Genomic DNA, 20919 nt, shown 5'->3' with positions numbered 1-20919 from the left:
GCCGGCCACCGGCGCCAGAGCTACATACTGTTTTACCAGCATCTTTACAGTTGTAATGCCAACCCAGTTAACATGCTCTAAGTAGCATACTAACTTTATCGGCATTCTGATGACTGCATTCCAGGATTGACATAGTGACTGTCTGCATATTGAACCTGCTGCAGCCTGGTAATGAGCCTGTTACATGCCTGGAAGGGCAAATGAAGGGAGGCCCACCCACTCTCCTGCATTCACTCCATGGACCCTTACCAGAGCTCTTACTTGAGCTAAAAGCATTGGAAAGCAGATGACAGAAACCTGGGATACCCCTATATACTATCCATTATGTTCACAATGCTGTTCACATACTATATATGAAATGTAATAAAGCCTCACCAAAAATGTTTGTTTTTTTCATGCGGAGGATTGACAAAAAAACATTTCAGTATAATCAAACCCTGATATTAATAGTTCATCAGTAAAGTCATACTGTATGAGCATGCTTGTTTGACTTGTGGCTTAATGCTTGATCAGTATCATCAAACCGTGTTAATGTGAATAAGCAGGCATTGTTGATAGCATCAGATACGTGTTTACTGTATTCTAGTTAATTCATTTAAACACAATTTAGAAAAGTGCTTGTGCTAATATGTTTTGAATTACTTTCCTATACCTTACTGCAATACTGGTCTAATAACTGCCTGCATTACTGAGGCAAAAAAATAAATAATGCCATGTTCATGTTTTTCTAACATCTTTTTTTTTCAGCAGTAACAATTTCCGTACAAACCTAATATACCCAATAATTATGGGTAAATTTACTAAGGGTCGATTTGACTTTCGTTTTGAAGTTTGATTTAGCTCACCTCAAACCGACTCAAATCGAAAGTTTAAATCCCTCATTTACTAATCGATTTGAGAAATAGTTCTCAAATCGAATTCGATTTGGTTCGGTTTGGGACAGTGATTTGCTGTTCGATTTGACATGTTCATGTACAAATCGCACGGCAAATCCCACTTCAAAACAAACTGCAAATCCCCGACTACATAGAACTTCTAAATGCTTTCACTTTCAGCATGAGCAGTTCATTTTCACACAGATACATGCAGACATCAGTGAGATGCCTGCATGTATCTGACTGTAACACGCAAACAAATAGATAAATGTTTAAAAAAAACACAACCAGCCTCGGACTTTTGAAAGCCAGTCCTGGTTGTTTAAGTACAGGGAAAAAATTGCGTAGGGTTCCACTGTATTTAATACAACCAGCAGTGGGCTCTGGGAACCAGTCCTGGTTCTGGACTTACAGGGAAAAAATTGTGTAGGGTTCCACTGTAAGTTCCAGAACCAGCACCGGACCCTTTCTAGTGGGGGGCTGATGCCACAGCCAGGGGAGCCCTTTCAACAGGCCCGCCAGCCGCAGCATCAGTCCTGACTGCTAGTCAGCCCAGGCCAGGAGTTGGGGACCCCCCCAATAAAGGGGTCCCCCTCTCCAGGGCACCCCCTAGCCTAGGTTGATAGCCCGGGGCTATCCTCGCCACCCCTGGGCAATGGGTGGCAGGTTGATAGTGTAGGTGTAGTGTAAAAATAGAATATGTAAAACATTGTCTTTACAGTAGAACTGCAGGTCCCAGCAAGCCTCCCCCGCATGCTGGTACTTGGAGAACCACAAGTACCAGCATGCGGGGCATTAAGGGCCCACTGGTACCTAATTTTTTGGTGAAAATAAGTAGTCCCATCAAAATTGGGGTGCTTGAAAATGGGTACTAGCATATTTTAATTTGTCTAAAGTGAAGTTTTAGAAAAGTGAAATTCCTCCGTCATACAAGCACCTGCAATCCCAAAAATACTTGGCCCCTTCTTAGAGTACACTCAGAAACTTATTTAGCTAGTTTTTGAAGTTGTCCACCCATTTTTGTCATTTTTCACCCCCAATTTCAAAGGCATTTTTGGGGGGATCCATGAATTTTTTTCTTCTTTTTTTGGGGTGATTTGTCCTTTGGGGGGAGGTGTACCAAGGGTTTTGAGTGGTTTCCCAACATCTGCACCCCAAAATATAGATACACTTTTTTTCTCTCGCTATTCTGTGGAGAAAAAGTATCGCCAATTTCAGTGTCTTGACTTTCCGCATAGGCGAAAACGGAACGGAATTGAATATGGAGTAAAAAAAAAGAGGCAAAATGAGCTCTAAAAAGAACGTAAAAACGATTTTTCGCTTCTAATTGAGTACGGCCCTAAACCTATAAACTGACAGTTAGGAGCTGACTGATTGGTACTATGCTTTGGATGGATATAAAGTGAATGGAGATAAGGTACCAGCCACTCAGCTCCTGTCATGTCACAGGCTGTGTTTGAAAAATGGCAGTTAGGAGCTGATTGGCTGGTACCTTATCACCGTTCACTTTATCTCCATTCAAGGCTTTGTAAATAGACCCCTTTATCTCTCTCCAAGGTTTAGTACATCTCCCCCATGATATTTTGTACATTTTAATAAATAGGTAGTACAGTAGTTTTAAGACTTTGGAATTAAAACAATCTATTATGTTATTTATCAAATTATCTGTTAGTATGATGTTTTTTGTTGACTTATGTATTATAATTATACTGTATATATTTTTTAAAATATAAGCATTTCTGTGGGTGGAGCTGGGACAGTGTTGGGTGCAGGTTGCATTTTATGTCTGTGATTTTTGTATGTGTTATGCTTGAAGGCAGTGTACACATGTAACCTGTTCTTTTCTATACATCAGACTTCTTATCTATGGGGAATACTGCAGTCAGGTGGAATTAGCCATAACTCTTTTGGATAGCATCTCCAAAACCAGAGAAGATGTCAAATTAAAGTTGGAGGTAAGTACTCTATATTGCACATTGGCAAGTTGCTTGTTATTACATCATATAGTATAGCCTGATATTTCATACACCCCGGTATCTGAACAGATGCAGAACAAATGTAGCACTCACTGCGATATGCGTTAATGTGATGTAGGAATTCCTATTCAGTAGATGGGCAGCCAATAAGGAACAGTCTCTCATTCTGATGTTCGCATCGAGCCCAGTACTAAGTAGCACAGTTACTATCAAGAGGGACAAGGTCTTTTTTACATTAATGTCCCTTAAACCTCATACAGTTTTGCCTAAACCACATATGTTTTAAGGGTGTTGAAACTATTGCACATCATCACCTCCCCAACCACTAGATATCACCTTGAAGGGTAAAATCGTTGTAGTTTCAAAAGTGCCCGAAAAATTATTATTTCATAGATTTCCCCTTGACATGCCCAACATAGAGAAATATGCAGACTTGGTATAAATCCATTCAGTTATCCAATAAATGGTTTCACTTGAATATCATTTTGTACAGCGACTATCAGTGGCTTTCTAGATTTTTATTATATATATTAGCAGCTGCACAAAAGAGCTGGAGGGAGGTCATGACCCCTACCTCCTCTACAGGCTCTCAGAGCATGCCTAGGCACCACTGCCTCTACAGCTAGACTTTCAATTTATTAAAGGGTTTTTCTTTTCACTTAATAGTGGAACTGAAGCCTAAATCTGGGCATTCAGTACCACTGCCCATGCATGAACTGGCAAGATATATCACATGTGCGCACAACTACAGTGACTGGCCCTGTGAAGCAGTGAGTTATTCTTATTGCTCGGGGAGAGTATTGCCCAGCTGGCACTGCAATAGTGTTTTTGTTAAATTGCATTGAGAAGGATCTTTTTCATAACCATGATAGGCCGTGATAAAAAAGCTACTTTTGTTTGGATCGGGATTTTAATTATAGATATTCCCCTAATCTGGTGCCCACTTTACACGGTTATTTATTGCACAAGATTTACCCTAATTTAGTGGCTGATATATAGTAATCTGAGCCCATCTTGTGTCCTATGTACAAATCTGACCCTACTCTGATGGCTAGTAAACAAGACATGCCACAATCTGGAGGCCCCCTCTGAATGCAATTGCTAAGACTTGGAGATGTTTATGAAAGCGTATAAAGATACATTTCCATTCTGAATTCAAATAGATTACCAATTAGTGCAGTCCCAAACTGGGTGCCATGGCACCCTGGTGTTCTGCGGGGCACTTGCAGGTGTGCCACAGGTTGGTGGTCCTGGACCAAATCAAATTATTTATGGGCAATGTGACAGGCAAAACTAGCACTGGTGCATGTCAATGATAAATATATGGTCAAACAAAAGTGTTACCCTGTCCACCATCACATAACTGACCCTAAGGCCTCGTAGACGATATTTATGAACGATATGGATGATAACGATTTAGCTCAACGGTATATCGTTCATATCATCCAGTGTGTATCAAGGATGCATGCTCCCGCGGGTCATTAACAATATCCCCAATCGGCTGAACATGCAGCTCAATTTGGGGATATCGTTAATGATGCCATGCTGCCGAATGAGGATGGCCCCGCTCCCCTCCCATCGTCGTTCGTCGTGGCCGACATCGGCAAGTGTGTATACTCTTACCGATGTCGGCACCCCTGCTGGGCCCACTGCGTCCAATATCGCTCATCACACACATCGTCTAGTGTGCATGAGCCTTTAGGATGACAGTTAAACACAATTAATTGAATAATATTTGCTGAATTTCTCAATAAGACACGTTTGGCCTAGGAGTGCCATGAAAAAAATGCTGATGATCGTACTCTATTGTGCCGGGATTCAAGAAGGTTTGGGAACCACTGGATTAGTGCAAGGAAAAAAATAGCTCTATCAGCTAATAGTGCTATAGCTATAGCTAATAGAGAGCTTTCTCTCTGTAAATAGCCGTGCTCTGTGCATTACCAAGGTCTCAGAAACCGCTATGAGACTTATGCCTTAGTGGCCCCTGACAAAACCATCTTTAATGCTGACAACTTGTACTGTATATTTTATTAGAAGAAAAAGAAAAAAAGAGCCCTTTCTATTTCCACCTTTTTATTCCTTTTGCCAAAGTTACAATGTCATTGTCCTTATTAAAGTGCTATAATACCTAATAAACCTCTATCTCACTCGTTTCTCTGCACAATATTCAGGGACATGTGGACAACACAATACAGTATATAAGTAGACTGACGAGCAACATAAAAAATGTGAAAATATTGATTTTAGGTGACAACAACTATAATAACTACAATAACATTTTAAACATATGCAATATTTAGGAAATGTTTATACATGTAGCAATAAATTTCAAAGTAATATTTTATTTTGTATTGAAGTGTATTTATTTAATAAATATGTAGATATTTTGCAGAAACAACAAAATGAACATTAGGAGCAATTAGTAACACAGAAATCTGTGAGGAGCAATGGGATTATGGGACCCCCCAAAGTTAGTGAAGAATATTGAAGTGTAGCCTATTACAACACTAGCTATTTGAGGATGAGGAATATGAAATTAGATTTTATTAAGATGAATAAAAATAATATCATCATCATCACCAATCATCATCATCAGTTAGGTATATTGTGCATACTACCCACTACACAGCACTTTATAGAGAATAATGATTTATTCATATCAGTCTTAAATCTCTTAAAATCTCTACACACACACACACACACACACACACATTCACACATCCAGGTTTATATCTGGGCTTCGCCCTACGGGGCGGGATGCATGACGCATCGCAATCAGGAAGCAATTCAGAGCGCCACTCTGCGCATTCATGCCAGTGTTAGTTACGCCGGTATACATGAACTAAATCACAGAGGACAGCTCTCTTGGTAAGAACTGTCTTTTGTGAGTGAGGGCCTTCTGGCTCTATGACCCAGAAGTCCCTCTGGTGTCATTCTGCTCTTGCGCAGAATGACACATGCGCCACGGGAGGTGCTGGGAGGGATCAGACTGGATCCCTCTCACAGCACTCTGAGAAGTGCAGCCCATGGGCTGCCCATAGGCTTCTATAGGGTAACGCTATCTGAAGATGGCGTTACCCACTGCATCCAAGTGCATTCTAGGGCTTGGTGCAAATGAAAGATGCGGTCAAACTCCCAAAACTGCATTTTCAGAGGTTTAACCGCATGTATTGCTTTAGTGCATCCGGCCCCTTTCCACTGTCTATCACCACTAAAATCACCGTTGCTTCTAGTAAAAACATATACAATGTATTCTTAGGCCAAAATGTGAAAATAGAAAAGTTTGCAGATGGTTTTCTTTTAGATAAAAACTGTTGAATACTCCAGTTTTTTCTTATGCACGTTAGATTGTAATATTACAGAATGATGGCAGATAAATGTCCCATTATAATGGACTGCTGTATCCAGGGCAGCTACGAATGCAGTGTTTTAATTGGTGTCTCGATTTTTCCATTAAACAGGAATGTTCAAAACGAGCAAATAATGGGAAATTCACACTGCGAGACCTGCTGGTTGTTCCCATGCAGAGGGTTCTGAAGTATCACTTACTGCTTCAGGTAGGCTCTTCATACGCATATTCATGACAATACACATGGTTATACAGATGTGGCCTCATACATGACGCCTCAGTACGCCATGCAGAGCGACTTGCCTGGCGTTAGTGAGCCACCAGGTCCTGTGCTACTCTGCTAGCGCCTGGCGTCTTTTTGCAGACTGTGCTGATTAATTTTATTATGTGACACTTGTATATCTGTGTGCGACTGAGTTTGTATATGAAGCACAACGGAACTTGGAATGAAAAAAGCTGCAGCCGCTACATTGTAGCACTTCATATACAGATTCAGAGACTCAGCCGTATACAGATATACAAGTGTCGCATATTAAAATTATCAGCACAGTCTGCTGGTGCGTCCTAGTCACCTCACATTGCAACTTAGATGCATTTTTGGCAAAAAAAGACACAAAAAGATGCCCAGTGCAAGCAGAGACTTGCAGGACCTGGTGCGCCAAGTGAAGCTTTTGAGCGCGACTGCAGCACAGATATGTAAGGGCACATCTGTATGTTGTTACCTGTTGTACTTGATTTACTTCTATTTTGTGTCAGGAATTAAAATACATTTTGTATATATATACTGTATATATACAGTATATATATATATATATATAGATAGATATATATAGATATATATTTACATATACACACACACGCATGTATGTATATGCATTTTTGTTAGCTAGGTTGAGACCACTTACTGATTTAACACTCTGATCTAGTCAATCTATCCTTGGATAGATTTTATTAAAGTTAGAGCTTTTAAAAGTGTCTCCCTGGAGGTGCCTAATCCTAACCCCCCCCTTCCCGCAGCCTAAACTTAACCGTCCCGGGGGGGGGGTGCCTGACCCTGACCTCCCCATGCCTAACCCTAACGCTTCCTGGGGGGTGTCTAACACTAAATCCCCCCTGGGGTGCCTAAATCTTACCTTCCCCATCCCCCCACGACTAACAGTTAAGACGCACCGGGCTTACCTCGATCGGTCCGGGGTCTGTCTGTCTTCCAGCGTTGGGATTAAGATAGGCGTCAGTATTTCGACGCCTATCTTAAGACCTGTATCGGGCTTTAGGCATCGGTATTTAGACCGGCGGCATTCAGTCCGCCGTTCTAATAACTGCCTCCCAAAAATGTGTAATAGTAATTTGGAAAACAAGCTACTACAAAAAAAAAGAGCACAATACCTATCAGACAATGAACTATTGCTAGCTATTGTGCACCTATTATTTGAGGTACATTTATTACTAGCTAACTACGGCAGTGGATTTTAAAGGACTACATGATGGGTCACACAAATAAATGTGATTGTTTGTGTAAGGGATAGTAATGACCTAGGGCCTGATTCAGAGCCGAACGCTCTGACAAGAGCGCTTGCTCTGAAATAGTGCCCTCCTCATTGAAAATGGAGCGGCCTGCTGGCCGCTCGTCTAGCTGTGGGTGACCACCCACAGCATATGTGAGCGTCCATGATGATGGTCGCGATGATCTTGACCATCGCGACCATCAGGCTTGCGACGGAGACCCTGCGGTAGGGTCTCGCTGCCGCAAGCCCTGGAGTGATTTTGGCTCTATCAGAGCCAAAATCACTCCCACTGACATCATTACTGATGTCAGTGGGGCCGGCTTCAGACAGTAGGCGTTCCCATGGGAACGCCTCCGTCTGGCAGGCACGCCCACAAAAGGGGGCGTGCTGTCAATCAACATCGACAGCATGCCCCCTTTGGTGCGAGACCCGGAGCGATGGAGAGCCCGTCGCTCGCCGGGTCTCGCGCATGCGCACGACGGAGCTCCCTCCGTCGTGCGCATGCGCAGTGGGGGAAAATCGACCCGCTTGCGAACATCCTTTGCTCGCGAGCGGGTCTGAATGACCCCCCTAATTTCAGTCGCTGCCTCAAACAGCAGAATAGTTAGGCACCTCCGAGGTGTATGTGTACCAGTGGCGTAACTTCATCCCAGGTGCCCGGAGGCAAGATAAATGTTGGTGCCCCCCTCAACCCCCAAATTAAAATATACCACTCCCCCAGCACCTATGCCAGCCCCAGCTGCCGCCGCCCCCCCATATGCAGTTCCTTTTATACAATGCCCCCAGTAGTGGTCCCCCTATGCAGTGCCCTCAGTAGAGGTCCCCCTATGCAGTGCCCGCCTATGTAGTGCCCCCCAGTAATGGTCCCCCTATGCAGTGCCTCCAGTAATGGTCCCCCTATGCAGTGCCTCAAGTAGTGGCCCCCCTATGCAGTACCTCCAGTAGTGGTCCCCCTATGCAGTGCCCCCAGTAATGGTCCCCCTATGCAGTGCCTCCAGTAGTGGTTCCCCTATGCAGTGCCTCCAGTAGTGGTCCCCCTATGCAGTACCTCCAGTAGTGGTCCCCCTATGCAGTGCCGCCAGTAATGGTCCCCCTATGCAGTGCCTCCAGTAGTGGTTCCCCTATGCAGTGCCTCCAGTAGTGGTTCCCCTATGCAGTGCCTCCAGTAGTGGTCCCCCTATGCAGTGCCTCCAGTAGCGGTCCCCCTATGCAGTGCCCCCAGTAGTAAGGCCCCTGTAGTGCCCACAGTAGTAAGGCCTCTGTAGTGCCCCCATATGATGCCCCCAGTAGTAAGGCCTCTGTACTGCCCCCTGTAGTAAGCCTCCTGTAGTGCCTCCAGTAGTAAACCCCCTGTAGTGTCACTCCCATAGTGCACTGCGGGACCTGGAAGCCGGAGCTCAGGAGTGAGCTCCGCCCTCCATCTACCACCAGGGGGAGAGAAGGAGCCTGGCGCCTGCTAGAAACACACTCAGCGGGCGCCCAGCAAATGGAGGGTGCAGGGGGTGTGACCGCACCCCCTGCACCCTCCGTAGTTACGCCACTGGAGGTGGAGCGCCGATCAGCGGCGTTCCTTCTCCATGCAGCCCCGGGTGACAATGGAGCCAGGTGCCCTCTTCAGGACTGGCGCCCGACGGCAAATGACTCCATTGTCTCTGGGAGTTCTGCCACTGATGTGTACAGTAAACTGCACACATGATGAATGGATGTCTGTACAGAACTTTAGAGTTAAATAGTCATGTGATTTTTACTGTAACTATGGGGCTGGCAGTACTGTTTTTTTGGTGCAGAGAGGTGTAGAGTCTACAGACAATGGGCCTGGGGCCTGATTCAGAGTTGTATGCTGTGCAGAGATTTTTGCAGTTGACAGATTGACGCTATCAACGTGTGCCTGAGTCGCATGGCGCATGTGTCATGGTGTATTACTGTAGTCGCTCGCAGAGACTATTTACTCTTAGGGGTACATTTTGAGAGTTTTTAGAAGTGAGTTTTAGAAAAGATGTTGCCCATAACAACCAATCAGATTCTACTTAACATTTAACTAGCACCTTCTAGAAGATAATAGCTAGAATCTGATTGGTTGCTATGGGCAACATCTCTTCTAAAACTCACTTCTAAAACTCTCACTTTAGTAAATTTACCCCTTAGGGGCATACTCATTTAGACACGAAAAGTCGGAAAGGTTTCGCCTGTCGTACTTTTCGCCAACTTCACGTGTTTTGGAGGCGAAAACTTTTTGTGTGCGACCCCGCTTTTCGCCCTATTCAATTCTGAAGGACGCAAAAACGGGACCCGGCAAAATGCAAACAGGCGAAAAGTGCTGTCAGATTTGGGGAAATCAGCCTGACACCCCCAAAAGATGCACTGACATTGGGGATCAATGTAGATGCCCCCGAATAGCCCTGCTGAAGATATTTGGGGTACTTAAATGCTCTCAATAGCTGCTATTTAGTGTCTTTGTGCAAGTGGTGAAGAATAACATTTAGCAGTTTTTTGGGGAAAAAATAAGTAGTCCTAGCAAATTTGGGGTACATGAAAATGGGTGCAAGCATGGTTAAAATTTGCAAAAGTGAAGTTTTAAAAAACATAAAAAAAGAACCTTCAGCAAACACCTGCAATCAAAAAAACACCTCACCCCCTACTTGCAGACCCCCCAAAAACTTATTTAGCTCGTTTTTAAGTTTGAACCCCGACTTTGTTTTTTTTTTTGCCCCCTTTTTTAATGTCATTTTTTGGGGTGTTCTTCAACATTTTATTAGATATTTTTTTGACGCAGGTAACCTTTGGGGACCTGTCCCAAGGGTGCAGGGTGGTTTCCCCACCTTTGCACACCAGAACCGCAATTCTGCACTTTATTTCCGCCTGGTTTCATAGGCAAATCTTTTTCGCCTATAACAATGCATTGACTTTTCGCACTGGCGAAAAGTCTCCACAATTGAATACGGAGATAACTTTCCGCTGGCGAAATAACGTCATCGGCGAAACTTTTTCGCCGAAAATGGCTTTTCGCACCTAATTGAATACGACCCTTAGTGTCATTGACAGGGAGCATTTGTAGGAGGTAACGGGGAGTGGTGGCAAAGAACGCAGGAGTGTTGTGACCATTTTCGTGGCGTGTCACAGCCCACACCTACGATCCCGTACGCAGTAAAAGTGGCTCAAGCATCTCAGTAAATGCTGCCATTCTGCGCGACAATAGGGTTACTCAGGAGTCCGATTATCGAAGGATGTGCGACTGTCTTTGTACACAGATGCTTATATTTGGAAAGCTGCAGGTGGGCGTCTCCATACATCCTGCTGCATTTGCATATTTTCGCACAGCAGGTGTGTATGGGTTCTCAGCTGAAATGGCCTTAGTATACAGGCCCCTGATTCAGAGTTGTACGCTATGCACACAGTAGCAGCGTCTTTGGATGCAGCTGGTGTATGCAAATGTGCTAATGCTGAAGGATGCATCTGAGGACAAAAGACACCTCCTGGCGGCATCGCAGATCTAAATCTGTCCGAAGACGTAGCTTCGGATCACTTTTGCAGCATCGGCCTTGGCTAAGGCTATTCACATTGGCTGCCACATCTGCGCTGGCGAGGCCAGTAAATGTGTGTCGGAGGAGGAGGCAGACACTGGCCTAGGCACTTCCAGAAAACGGGGATGACTGCCCCTGTTTGCTGGAACGCTGCCCGGCACCACTCACTACTTGTCCTCAAACATCTGCAGCCTGTCAATCAGGCTGCAGATTCGAGGGCACTGTGCGCGGTGATGCTGGACCCATTCTGCACAAACTCAGAACAGGTCCTGCGCAGTCCACCCATTGGGTTTGCGTACAAGTCTGAATCAGATCCCATGTACTGTGACAGAATTTAAGATGCAATATTCTAATCTGTGTGATAGACCGCATGTAGTCACAAGTAATATTGTAATATGCTGCTTGTAATTTTGTTGCACAGTAAATATTGCAAGTGTAGCCTAGTTCTTAGGGCTTGCTTGTCTTTCAGTACTCGAGGACACTGTATGCGTAGTGTGGTATGGATGCAGCAAGCGTGGAGCAGTGGGCATTAGTGCTTGTTAGTACTGTATGTGAATGGATTAGGTACATTTGAATTGTCATAAATCTTTTTTAGTGTGTTGTGCTGAGATTGATGTGACAAAGAAACCATAATGAGTGTATGTGATTATTAATTAAGAAAAACCTGTTTTGTATGTCACTTAGCTGTGTCTGTTGTGGCTGTTTTGCATTCATGGGACACAAAATCTAAATTGAGAGAGGAGGAAATGGAAGCTGGCCTCAGATTAAATATTACATTTGCACCTCACAGCCTGTAAGGAGCAGACATCCTTCAGGTAAGCATTTAATTAGGGCAGGAAGATATAGTGCATGCTGCATTTGATGGCTGTTTGGAGCCTGATTAGAAGCAGAAGAGAGATATAAGTCTTGCTGCATCTTTCACCTGCTGCTGCTGCTGATGCTGCTGCTGCTGATGCTGATGCTGAAGAACTGTCACTCTGACAAACAAGTGCTGCTTAAGCCCACAGATCGGTAACCTTCCTATATATTCATCCTTTCTGCATTCTCATATTATATCACTTTCAATATTTGCAGAGTTGCATTAGAGTCAAAGAATGTGTTAATGTATTCAACAAAGAACATTATGCCTAATGAATTGCCCTTGGTCTTCTAGCTCCATTTCTTTCTCTACTGTTTATAAACCCAGTTTATAGTTTTAGCTATTGCACCATATAGACTTTGTTTAGTAAAGTGCCCTTAATGGCACCTTTTGTTTGTCCATATGGCTATCCTTCTAATATATTATATTATAATTTATATCTTTCCTAATCCTTCTTACAGCTCAATGTAAATATATATTGAAACCCAGTAAATCCTCACCTCATAATATTTCATATACCGTACTTTGTTATACTGCCTCATATTTCACAGCAGGGGAGTATGTTATTGCCAAGTGCCCAGAGGCAAAATTGTGTTTACGCCTTCTGTGTCTCTCTAGCTCCAGTCAGTCCCCCTCTGTATCTCCAGCCAGCCCCCAGTGTCTTTCCAGCCAATACCCCCAATGTCTCTCCATCCTGCCCCCCTTCTCTCCAGCCAGGTCCCCTATGTCTCTTCAGCCAGCATCCCACTGTTTCTCCAGCCAAGCCCCCTCTGTCTCTAAAGCCAGCCCCCCTCTGTCTCTCCACTCTGCCCTCACTATATCTACTGCCAGCCCCCACTGTTTCTCCAGCCAGCCCCCTCGGACTCTCCCATCAGCCTCCACTGTCTCCTGCAAGCCCCCACTGTCTCCCTAGTCAGCACCCTCAGTGTCTCTCCAGCCAGAACCCCTCTGTCTCTCCAGCCATACTCCCACTGTCTCTCCAGCCAGCTCCTCACTGTCTCTCCAGCCAGCACCCCACTTTCTCTCCAGCCAGCCTCCACTGTCTCCCCTGCCAGCCTCCACTGCCTCTCCAGACAGCCACACTCTATCTTTCCAGTTAGCCCCCACTGTCTCTCCTGCCATCTCTCACCAGCCCCCACTGTCTCTCCTGCCATCTCTCACTCACCCAGCAAGCATCTCCAGGCAGCCCCCTCTGTCTCTCCAGCCAGCCCCCTCTGTCTCTCCAGCAAGCCCCCCTCTGTCTTTGCAGTCAGCCCCCTCTGTTTCTCCTGCCATCTCTGCAGTGTCTATCAGGCTCCTGCCCCGACATCCCTCCGTCTCCATTTACCTTCTCCTGGGTCTTCTAGCTGCACCTGTCTGCTCCTCTAAATGCTGCAGTCCTCTGACTGCCACATCACAATGGTTGCATATGTTCAGGCACCACATGTGGTTGGTGCAATAAAGTTTTATTTGTTTGTTGTGACTCGCAAAAAAACAAAAAAACCTTAATTGCAACAGCCTTTGGTGCTCGAAGACGAAACAGCGGCTCCCTGGACCCCACAAATAGATCCATCTATAACTGCCGCCTGTGCCGCTGGCAGCGGTTATAGATGGATTTATCTGTGTGCCCTTGGTGCCTCCCTGACAGCATGCGCCCGGAGGCCGAATCTATTTCTCAGCCATATTATTCCTTTTATTGCCTAGCATAACGTCTGCCTAAACGCTTCATAGGGAGAATTTTCTATTCCCAGCTTTGCTGATTCAGGGCCTGATTCAGACCCGCTCGCGAGCGCTGAGCACTCGCAAGCAGGTTGATGGTGCCCTAGTGCGCATGCGCACGACAGAGGGAGCTCCGTCGTGCGCATGCGCGTGACCCGAATAGCGACGGCCAAGCCGTTGCTATGGGTCTCGCACCAAAGGGGGCGTGCAGTGGATGGTGAGTGACAGCACGCCCCCTTTGGTGGGCGTGCCGGGGGCGTTGCTGCCCAGACAGAGCCGTTCCCATGGGAACGCCTACCGTCTGGGGCCGGCCCCACTGACATCACTAGTGATGTCAGTGGGAGTGCTTTTGGCTCTGATAGAGCCAAAAGCACTCCTGGGCTTGCGGCAGCGAGACCCTACCGCAGGGTCTCGTCGCAAGCCCGATGGTCGCGATGGTCTTGACCATCGCGACCATCTTTTTGGCCGCTCGCATAAGCTGTGGGTGGTCACCCACAGCTATGCGAGCGGCCAGGAGGCCGCTCCAATAATAGGTAGGATGGCCCTAATTCAGAGCGAGCGCTCTTGTCAGAGTGTCCGGCTCTGAATCAGGCCCTCTGTTCCACTCTGCCATGCATCACATTTTACTGATCAGTAATGCTGCTTGGGTACAGCCTATTAATTACTGACAGACCTATGATCCCAATAAGCACAAAACATGCCTTTTACATTACAGTGAATAAGGTGAATGTGTTTATTTACCATACTGTGGCTATTATATAACACTTGAATATTATACAAAACACGATTGGTGGAAATTCTATTAATATAACACATCTTAAACCTTACATCACCTCATAAAGGAAAATGTATTTAAGCAAAATGCAACTCAGCCTCGCTGACCATTTAACCTCGTTTTTAAACCTTACTGGGAAATGTAATGAAATGAATGAAATCAGTGATATTGAGAAAAAGCTGTTCATTACATTTGCCACTATAAAAGTATTACTGTATAATTATATAACCACTTTGCATCCCTATATTATCCCATCCCCCAAATCGCATACAAGTAACTGCATGTGGAAGCCTATCCTACTCACTGTTTTAAGGTCCACAGCCGTCATCATTAGTTTCTGGTCTTGCCTGCAACCCATGCTGGGTGCAAAACATCCATCTAAAAAAGACTTCCAATTTCCGTTCGTACTCTATGACTAAGCATGGAAGTTGGCAAATCCGCCCAAGGCAATTCCTTGCCACTCCCAAGAGACAGATGTTCTGTGTGATTGTATGTTCACCACCCATTTACCACCCAGAAAAGCCCATTTCATGTATTGTGTGCTCCGTTGACATGGGTCAATCCGTATGCACTGGCGAACACCGCCCATGTGCATATACCTGGTCCAGTGCATGTGTAGAAGCTGATTTCTTTCTTTGATCTGCAAGATCTGTGCGCATTGCAATTTGCGTGCCACTCAGAATCAGGCCCTGTGTGTGTATAGAGCCCCAAACATGCAGGTTGTGGCCATGACCCATTGCGAATACTGGCCCTCCTATGTAGATGCACATTGCTGAAGAGGCATGGCCACATCTTGGGGGTGTGGCTTCACTACCTGTGCGAGCCTGGGCCGACTTCCTGGACCCCAGACAGGTCCGGGCCCAGCTGATAGAGCCCTATACAGCTAGAAAATGCTAACTTTTCTTTTTTCATATTAACCCTATTGCTAATATATCTGACATTAATCTGAGCATCACCTACTCACCCCAGAAAATGCTCATAGCGAGAGTGACGCAAACAAAGAACAAACCCCTCTAAGGGACAATTCAGTTAGTCCTAGTAAAAACATCAAACATTATATTTCCACATTATGTTTAGGGTAGTGACTTTAACTCACAGGGGTGCAGGCAAAGATTAGTAGTGTTTTCCTTGCCACAATGTGTACAGAAATGTAATACCCAAGGCTAATATGGAGCCTCTCGGTTAATTGAATTTGCCCCCTAGAGTGAAATATTTATAGTCATTTTCAGATTAAAAAGATTGTCATTGGAGGCTGTTTGCTCTCTCTCTCTCTCTCTCTCTCTCTCTCTCTCTCTCTCTCTCTCTCTCTCTCTCTCTATATATATATATCGATTGATTAAATTGTATCATGATTAGTCAGCCAAGCCTTTCTAACGATGTAAGAACAGTAGGACCATCAGCTGCACCATGACATTACACAATTAATTATTGTAACTTTCTGTAAGTGACTATACAATTGTTGTATTGCTATTGGATTCAGGGTCTCATTCAGACCCGCTCGCGAGCGCAGGACGCTCGCAAGCGGGTCGATAGTACCCAAATGCGCATACGCAGGACGGAAGGAGCTCCGTCGTGCGCATGCGCGAAACCAGCATAGCGACAGCCAAGCTGTCGCTCCGGGTCTCGCACCAAAGGGGGCGTGCTGTCGATGGTGAGTGACAGCACGCCTGCTTTGGTGGGCGTGCCGGGGGCGTGGCTGCCAGATGGAGGCGTTCCCATGGGAACGCCTACCATCTGGGTCCGGCCCCACTGACATCACTAGTGATGGAGCCAAAATCACTCCAGGGCTTGCGACAGCGAGACCCTACCGCAGGGTCTCGTCGCAAGCCCGATGGTCGCGATGGTCTTGACCATCGCGACCATCATGATGGACGCTCGCATAAGCTGTGGGTGGTAACCCACAGCTATGCGAGCGTCCAAAAGGCCACTCCAAATTTAAATAGGACGGCCCTGATTCAGAGCGAGCGCTCTGGTCAGAGTGTCCGGCTCTGAATCAGGGCCTCAATGCAATAAGATCTGCTGGTACCATTTTTAAGTGTTTTATCTATTTGTCTCTCAAAATAAAAGCATTGTATTAGATGTAAGATTGTTTTTCTAATGGAAGTGTAAGCCTAGCCTGTTAGTAAATATTTTGTAAATAACTGTTTTGGCATAGGGGCATGCTTATTGCTTATAGTGGGTGAAGATTTTTTTTTTTGTGTGGTAACGTAAGGAATTACTATAAAAACCAATCAGATTCTCATGCAGTAAGTGTAATTTAGTGGTTACTACATTATTGATAGCTCTTATTATGATAAACCCTAATACTTTCCACACTCCCTAGTTTTCAACAGTAACAAACTATACTGTACATTTCCTGTTACTTTTTATATATGTAATGTTCATGATTTATTATTATTATTATTATTATTATTATTATTATAATAAATAAATGTATTAGACACCACAGAGTCTGCAGTGTGCACAATATAGAACAATAGAATACATTGTACAACAGAACAACTAAGATTTATAAAATGAACAAACAGCAATGAGTTTCATAGTAGAACAAAAACACTTAATTGCAGAATGAACAATCAGTAACAAGTTGTGTAGTACAGAGGGGGGAATACAGAGGAGGGATGGGGTAAAACACAGGGACATACCATGTGTCCCAAGGCATGGGCGTAACAAATGGGCCAGAGACGCCGTAGGCAGAGACTAAGATACCAGACAGGAGGTACCTGACATGATTGTACAGGTGGATAGAATGGGGTAAGCAGGAAAATATGAGAAAAGAGGGCTGTGCTGGTGAGACTCTATAATCTAAAGGGGTGGGGCAGATATGATGAAGGGATAATGAATGGGTGAGAAAGTGTGTGTGAATACAATAAGGGATGAGATAGATGGAGTATGTGGCGAGTCCATAGACGTGCGCACAGGGTGTGCGCCCGCTAGTGTTTCCACTTTCACACTGTTAGAACTCCTAGTCTTTACCATTTTTTTTCTTGGTATTCCTGGTCAGATTCCTAACTAATTACAGAAAACAAAAATCTAATCTAAGAAAGTAATTTTATCAGACCAGGTACACCAGGAAAAAAAATCCCAAAAGTGGAAACTCTGGGGCGCACACACCCCTTAGGGCAGCAAATGATCTTGGCAGCCACAGTCTCTACCCGGGGGTTTGGTTGTGCAGCAATGACATCTGCAGGCGCTCCAATCTAGCGTCGCCACATGACCAGCTGGCTCTCAGGATGTGCAGGGGGCAGAGAGGAGCAGAGCAGCTCTGAGAGCGCCTACTGCCCAACACGGAAGTCAGGTGAGTGATCTCTGTCCAGGGGCAGGGGGTGGTTTTAGTGAGTGTTTTATATATGTGGTTGGGGGGGGGGGTTAGTGATGGGGGGCACACACCCTTAGCCACAGCCAGCGCCTATGGGTGAGGCAGATGAGGCACATTTGAAGCCTTGAAGACAAGTGGATAGACTAATTGGCTGTGAAGTGACATGCACATACTGAGAACAGAATAGGAGATGTCTTTGAGATGAAAGTGACAAGAGGTAATCATGGTGGATTGATATGGAGGTTGTCGTTGCCAGAGTAGAGATGGAGAGTTTGGTGTAAAAGAATACTATATAAGTGAGGAAGAACAGTTTGAATTAGTTTATGTAGGGGTCAGTGAGCCAGTGTATCAACTGACTTAGATTGAAAAATATAATTTGTGCAGCATCTTTGAGAATAGGTTGATGGATTGAAGTGGGGCGAGTCAGAGGAGAGGGAGGCTGGAGAGGAGGAGATTGCATTAGTCAAGATGACAGATGATGAGAGAATGGATGAGTGTTATGGATATATATAAGGTGAGAAAGGCTATGTTATACAGGTGGAAGTGACAGTATTGAAAGAACTGACTATGGGGGAAAAGGAGAAGGAGAAGTTGAGGTTGATTTCTCAAGAGGACGGGAAACAGAGGAGATGGTATGTAGGAGTATCAACAGATTGGGAGAATACTGGAAGTAAAGGCATCCTAGAGGTAGAGAAGACAGTGAGCTTGGAAATGTTAAGTTTGAAGGTGCTAGGATATTTAATGAGCTTGGACATATTTGAGACAGTGCTCGGATGGGACATCCAAGAGGAAATATCAGATAGACAACTGGAGATATAATAGGAGGGAAGAGGAAATGTAAAGGGAGAAGTGTTAAGAGATAAAATTGGGCATCATTGGCGTACAGGTGATATTGAAGGTCAAAAGAACAAACAAGTTCAATTACGGAAGATGTGCACACACAGAAGAAGGCTGTGAATGAACGCTTGGAGGATGCCAATGAGTATAGGAAGAGGAGGGGAGGAGGAATCAGTGGTAGAGATAAAGTGTGATCGGAAAGGTAGGAGGATAACAAGAAGAAGACAGTGTCACGGAGGCCAATGGAGTGGAGGAAGAGGAGGGTGGTGGAGTCGGGGATAGAAGTATAGAAGTGTACATGCTAGGCAATAGAATATCTCATTGTTTTCTTTTTGTGAAAATGGATGCAAGATATTGCATGGAAATTAATATTGTTATTTTATGTTCATGTAATAATTTCCCCGTTTTTGTTTCAGGAACTGGTTAAACACACTACTGATGATACAGAAAAAAATAACCTGCGTTTGTCATTGGATGCTATGAAGGTATTGGTTTTCACACTGCTCTCTCTACCTGGAATCTATCAACCTATCTATAAAATGATTATAGTGTGCTTCACCAACTCTTTCACTATAACATATGATTAATCATCATAACATATATGACAAAACGTCTCTATAATAGTGCACCAAGGTAAATGTATAGCTGCCTTGTTACTAGAGTCTTCTCAGTGAAATGGCTATCTGGATACACACTTGCAGCTTCCCCTCTTTACCCAAATCCTCAAGTCTATAGAGCGCTGAAAAAGCAACAGAAATGAGGGCTTTATAGCGCATTGCTATAACCGTAATATCAAACACCAAGGGGCAGATGCAGAGCTTGATGTACACCAATGGGCAGATGCAGTGTTGAATGTACTCCAAGGGGCAAATGCAGAGCTGAACGTACACCAAGGGGCAAATGCAGAGCTGAACGTACACCAAGGGGCAGATGCAGAGCTGAACGTACACCAAGGGGCAGGTGCAGAGCTGAACGTACATCGAAGGGCAGGTGCAGAGCTGAACGTACACCAAGGGGCAGATACAGAACTGAACGTACATCAAGGGACAGATGCAGAGCTGAACGTACACCAAGGTGCAGATGCAGTGCTGAACGTACACCAAGGGGCAGGTGCAGAGCTGAACGTAAACCAAGGAGCAGGTGCAGAGCTGAACGTACACCAAGGGGCAGATGCAGAGCTGAACGTACACCAAGGGGCAGATGCAGTGCTGAACGTACACCAAGGGGCAGGTGCAGAGCTGAACGTAAACCAAGGAGCAGATGCAGAGCTGAACGTACACCAAGGGGCAGATGCAGAGCTGAACGTACACCAAGGGGCATATGCAGTGCTGAACGTACACCAAGGGGCAGGTGCAGAGATGAACATACACCAAGGGACAGGTGCAGAGCTGAACGTACACCAATGGGCAGGTGCAGAGCTGAACGTACACCAAGGTGCAGAGCTGAACGTACACCAAGGGGCAGGTGCAGAGCTGAACGTACACCAAGGGGCAGGTGCAGAGCTGAACGTACACCAAGGGGCAGGTGCAGAGCTGAACGTACTCCAAGGGGCAGGTGCAGAGCTGAACAAACTCCAAGGGGCAGGTGCAGAGCTGAATGTACACCAAGGGGCAGGTGCAGAGCTGACCGTACACGTGTTTGTGGAGCGCATCTTGTGTGTTTTTGCACAGCGCATGCTCTGGAAATGTACAGGTGTTGCATAGCCATGCGCATTTCTGCCCTATCTCCACCTACTAATGAATAGGCATAACTGGGCTGTAAAGGGGGTCTCATTTAGGCAAAGTTCAGTGAGAAATTAGAGCAACTGTGGGCTCTGCAGAGTTTGGTATAAGCATAAATATGCATATTTGCCGGGATGCCAGTTGCACCTGATATAGGCTGGTACAGATGTGTATTGCTGATGATGACTAGTAGTAAACCAAGCATTTGGATAGGGGCATACAATTCTGCATACTGGTGAATATAGCTTTTAAAGGTAAGTATTCCCCCCAGTAGGAACAGCTATTATACACCTAGAGAATCACCTGAAACAAGTTGAATTAATGAACTAAAAAAATGGGTGCAAGAGAGATGTCATCACATTGCACAAGTAAAAAACATAGGTACTATGCATTACCCAAACCTAACCTGCTCATTCATGCAAATATCTAATGAGCCAGGGCATGCAGGCACTCGTGTTGCCCCAAGTGCCAGCATGGTCAGACA

General features: G+C 45.1%; 1 protein-coding gene across 4 annotated transcripts in view; it reads left to right on the top strand.

The window, feature by feature from the left end:
• VAV3 (vav guanine nucleotide exchange factor 3) overlaps positions 1 to 20919 on the top strand; it is a 317308-nt gene that overhangs the window by 190705 nt on the left and 105684 nt on the right. For all 4 annotated transcript variants that reach the window (XM_088474051.1, XM_088474049.1, XM_088474050.1 and 1 more), the window contains exons 9-11: positions 2731 to 2830; positions 6313 to 6408; positions 19131 to 19199. In XM_088474051.1, the coding sequence (XP_088330177.1) occupies positions 2731 to 2830; positions 6313 to 6408; positions 19131 to 19199 (265 nt within the window). The remainder of the gene's footprint in view (positions 1 to 2730; positions 2831 to 6312; positions 6409 to 19130; positions 19200 to 20919) is intronic.

The sequence above is a fragment of the Taudactylus pleione genome, unplaced genomic scaffold (genome assembly GCF_031769625.1).
Source record: "Taudactylus pleione unplaced genomic scaffold, aTauple2 ptg000146l, whole genome shotgun sequence".
Taxonomy (NCBI): Eukaryota; Metazoa; Chordata; class Amphibia; order Anura; family Myobatrachidae; genus Taudactylus; species Taudactylus pleione.
The sequence above is the reverse complement of the archived record's forward strand: the minus strand, read 5'-3'. Positions and strand labels throughout refer to the sequence as shown.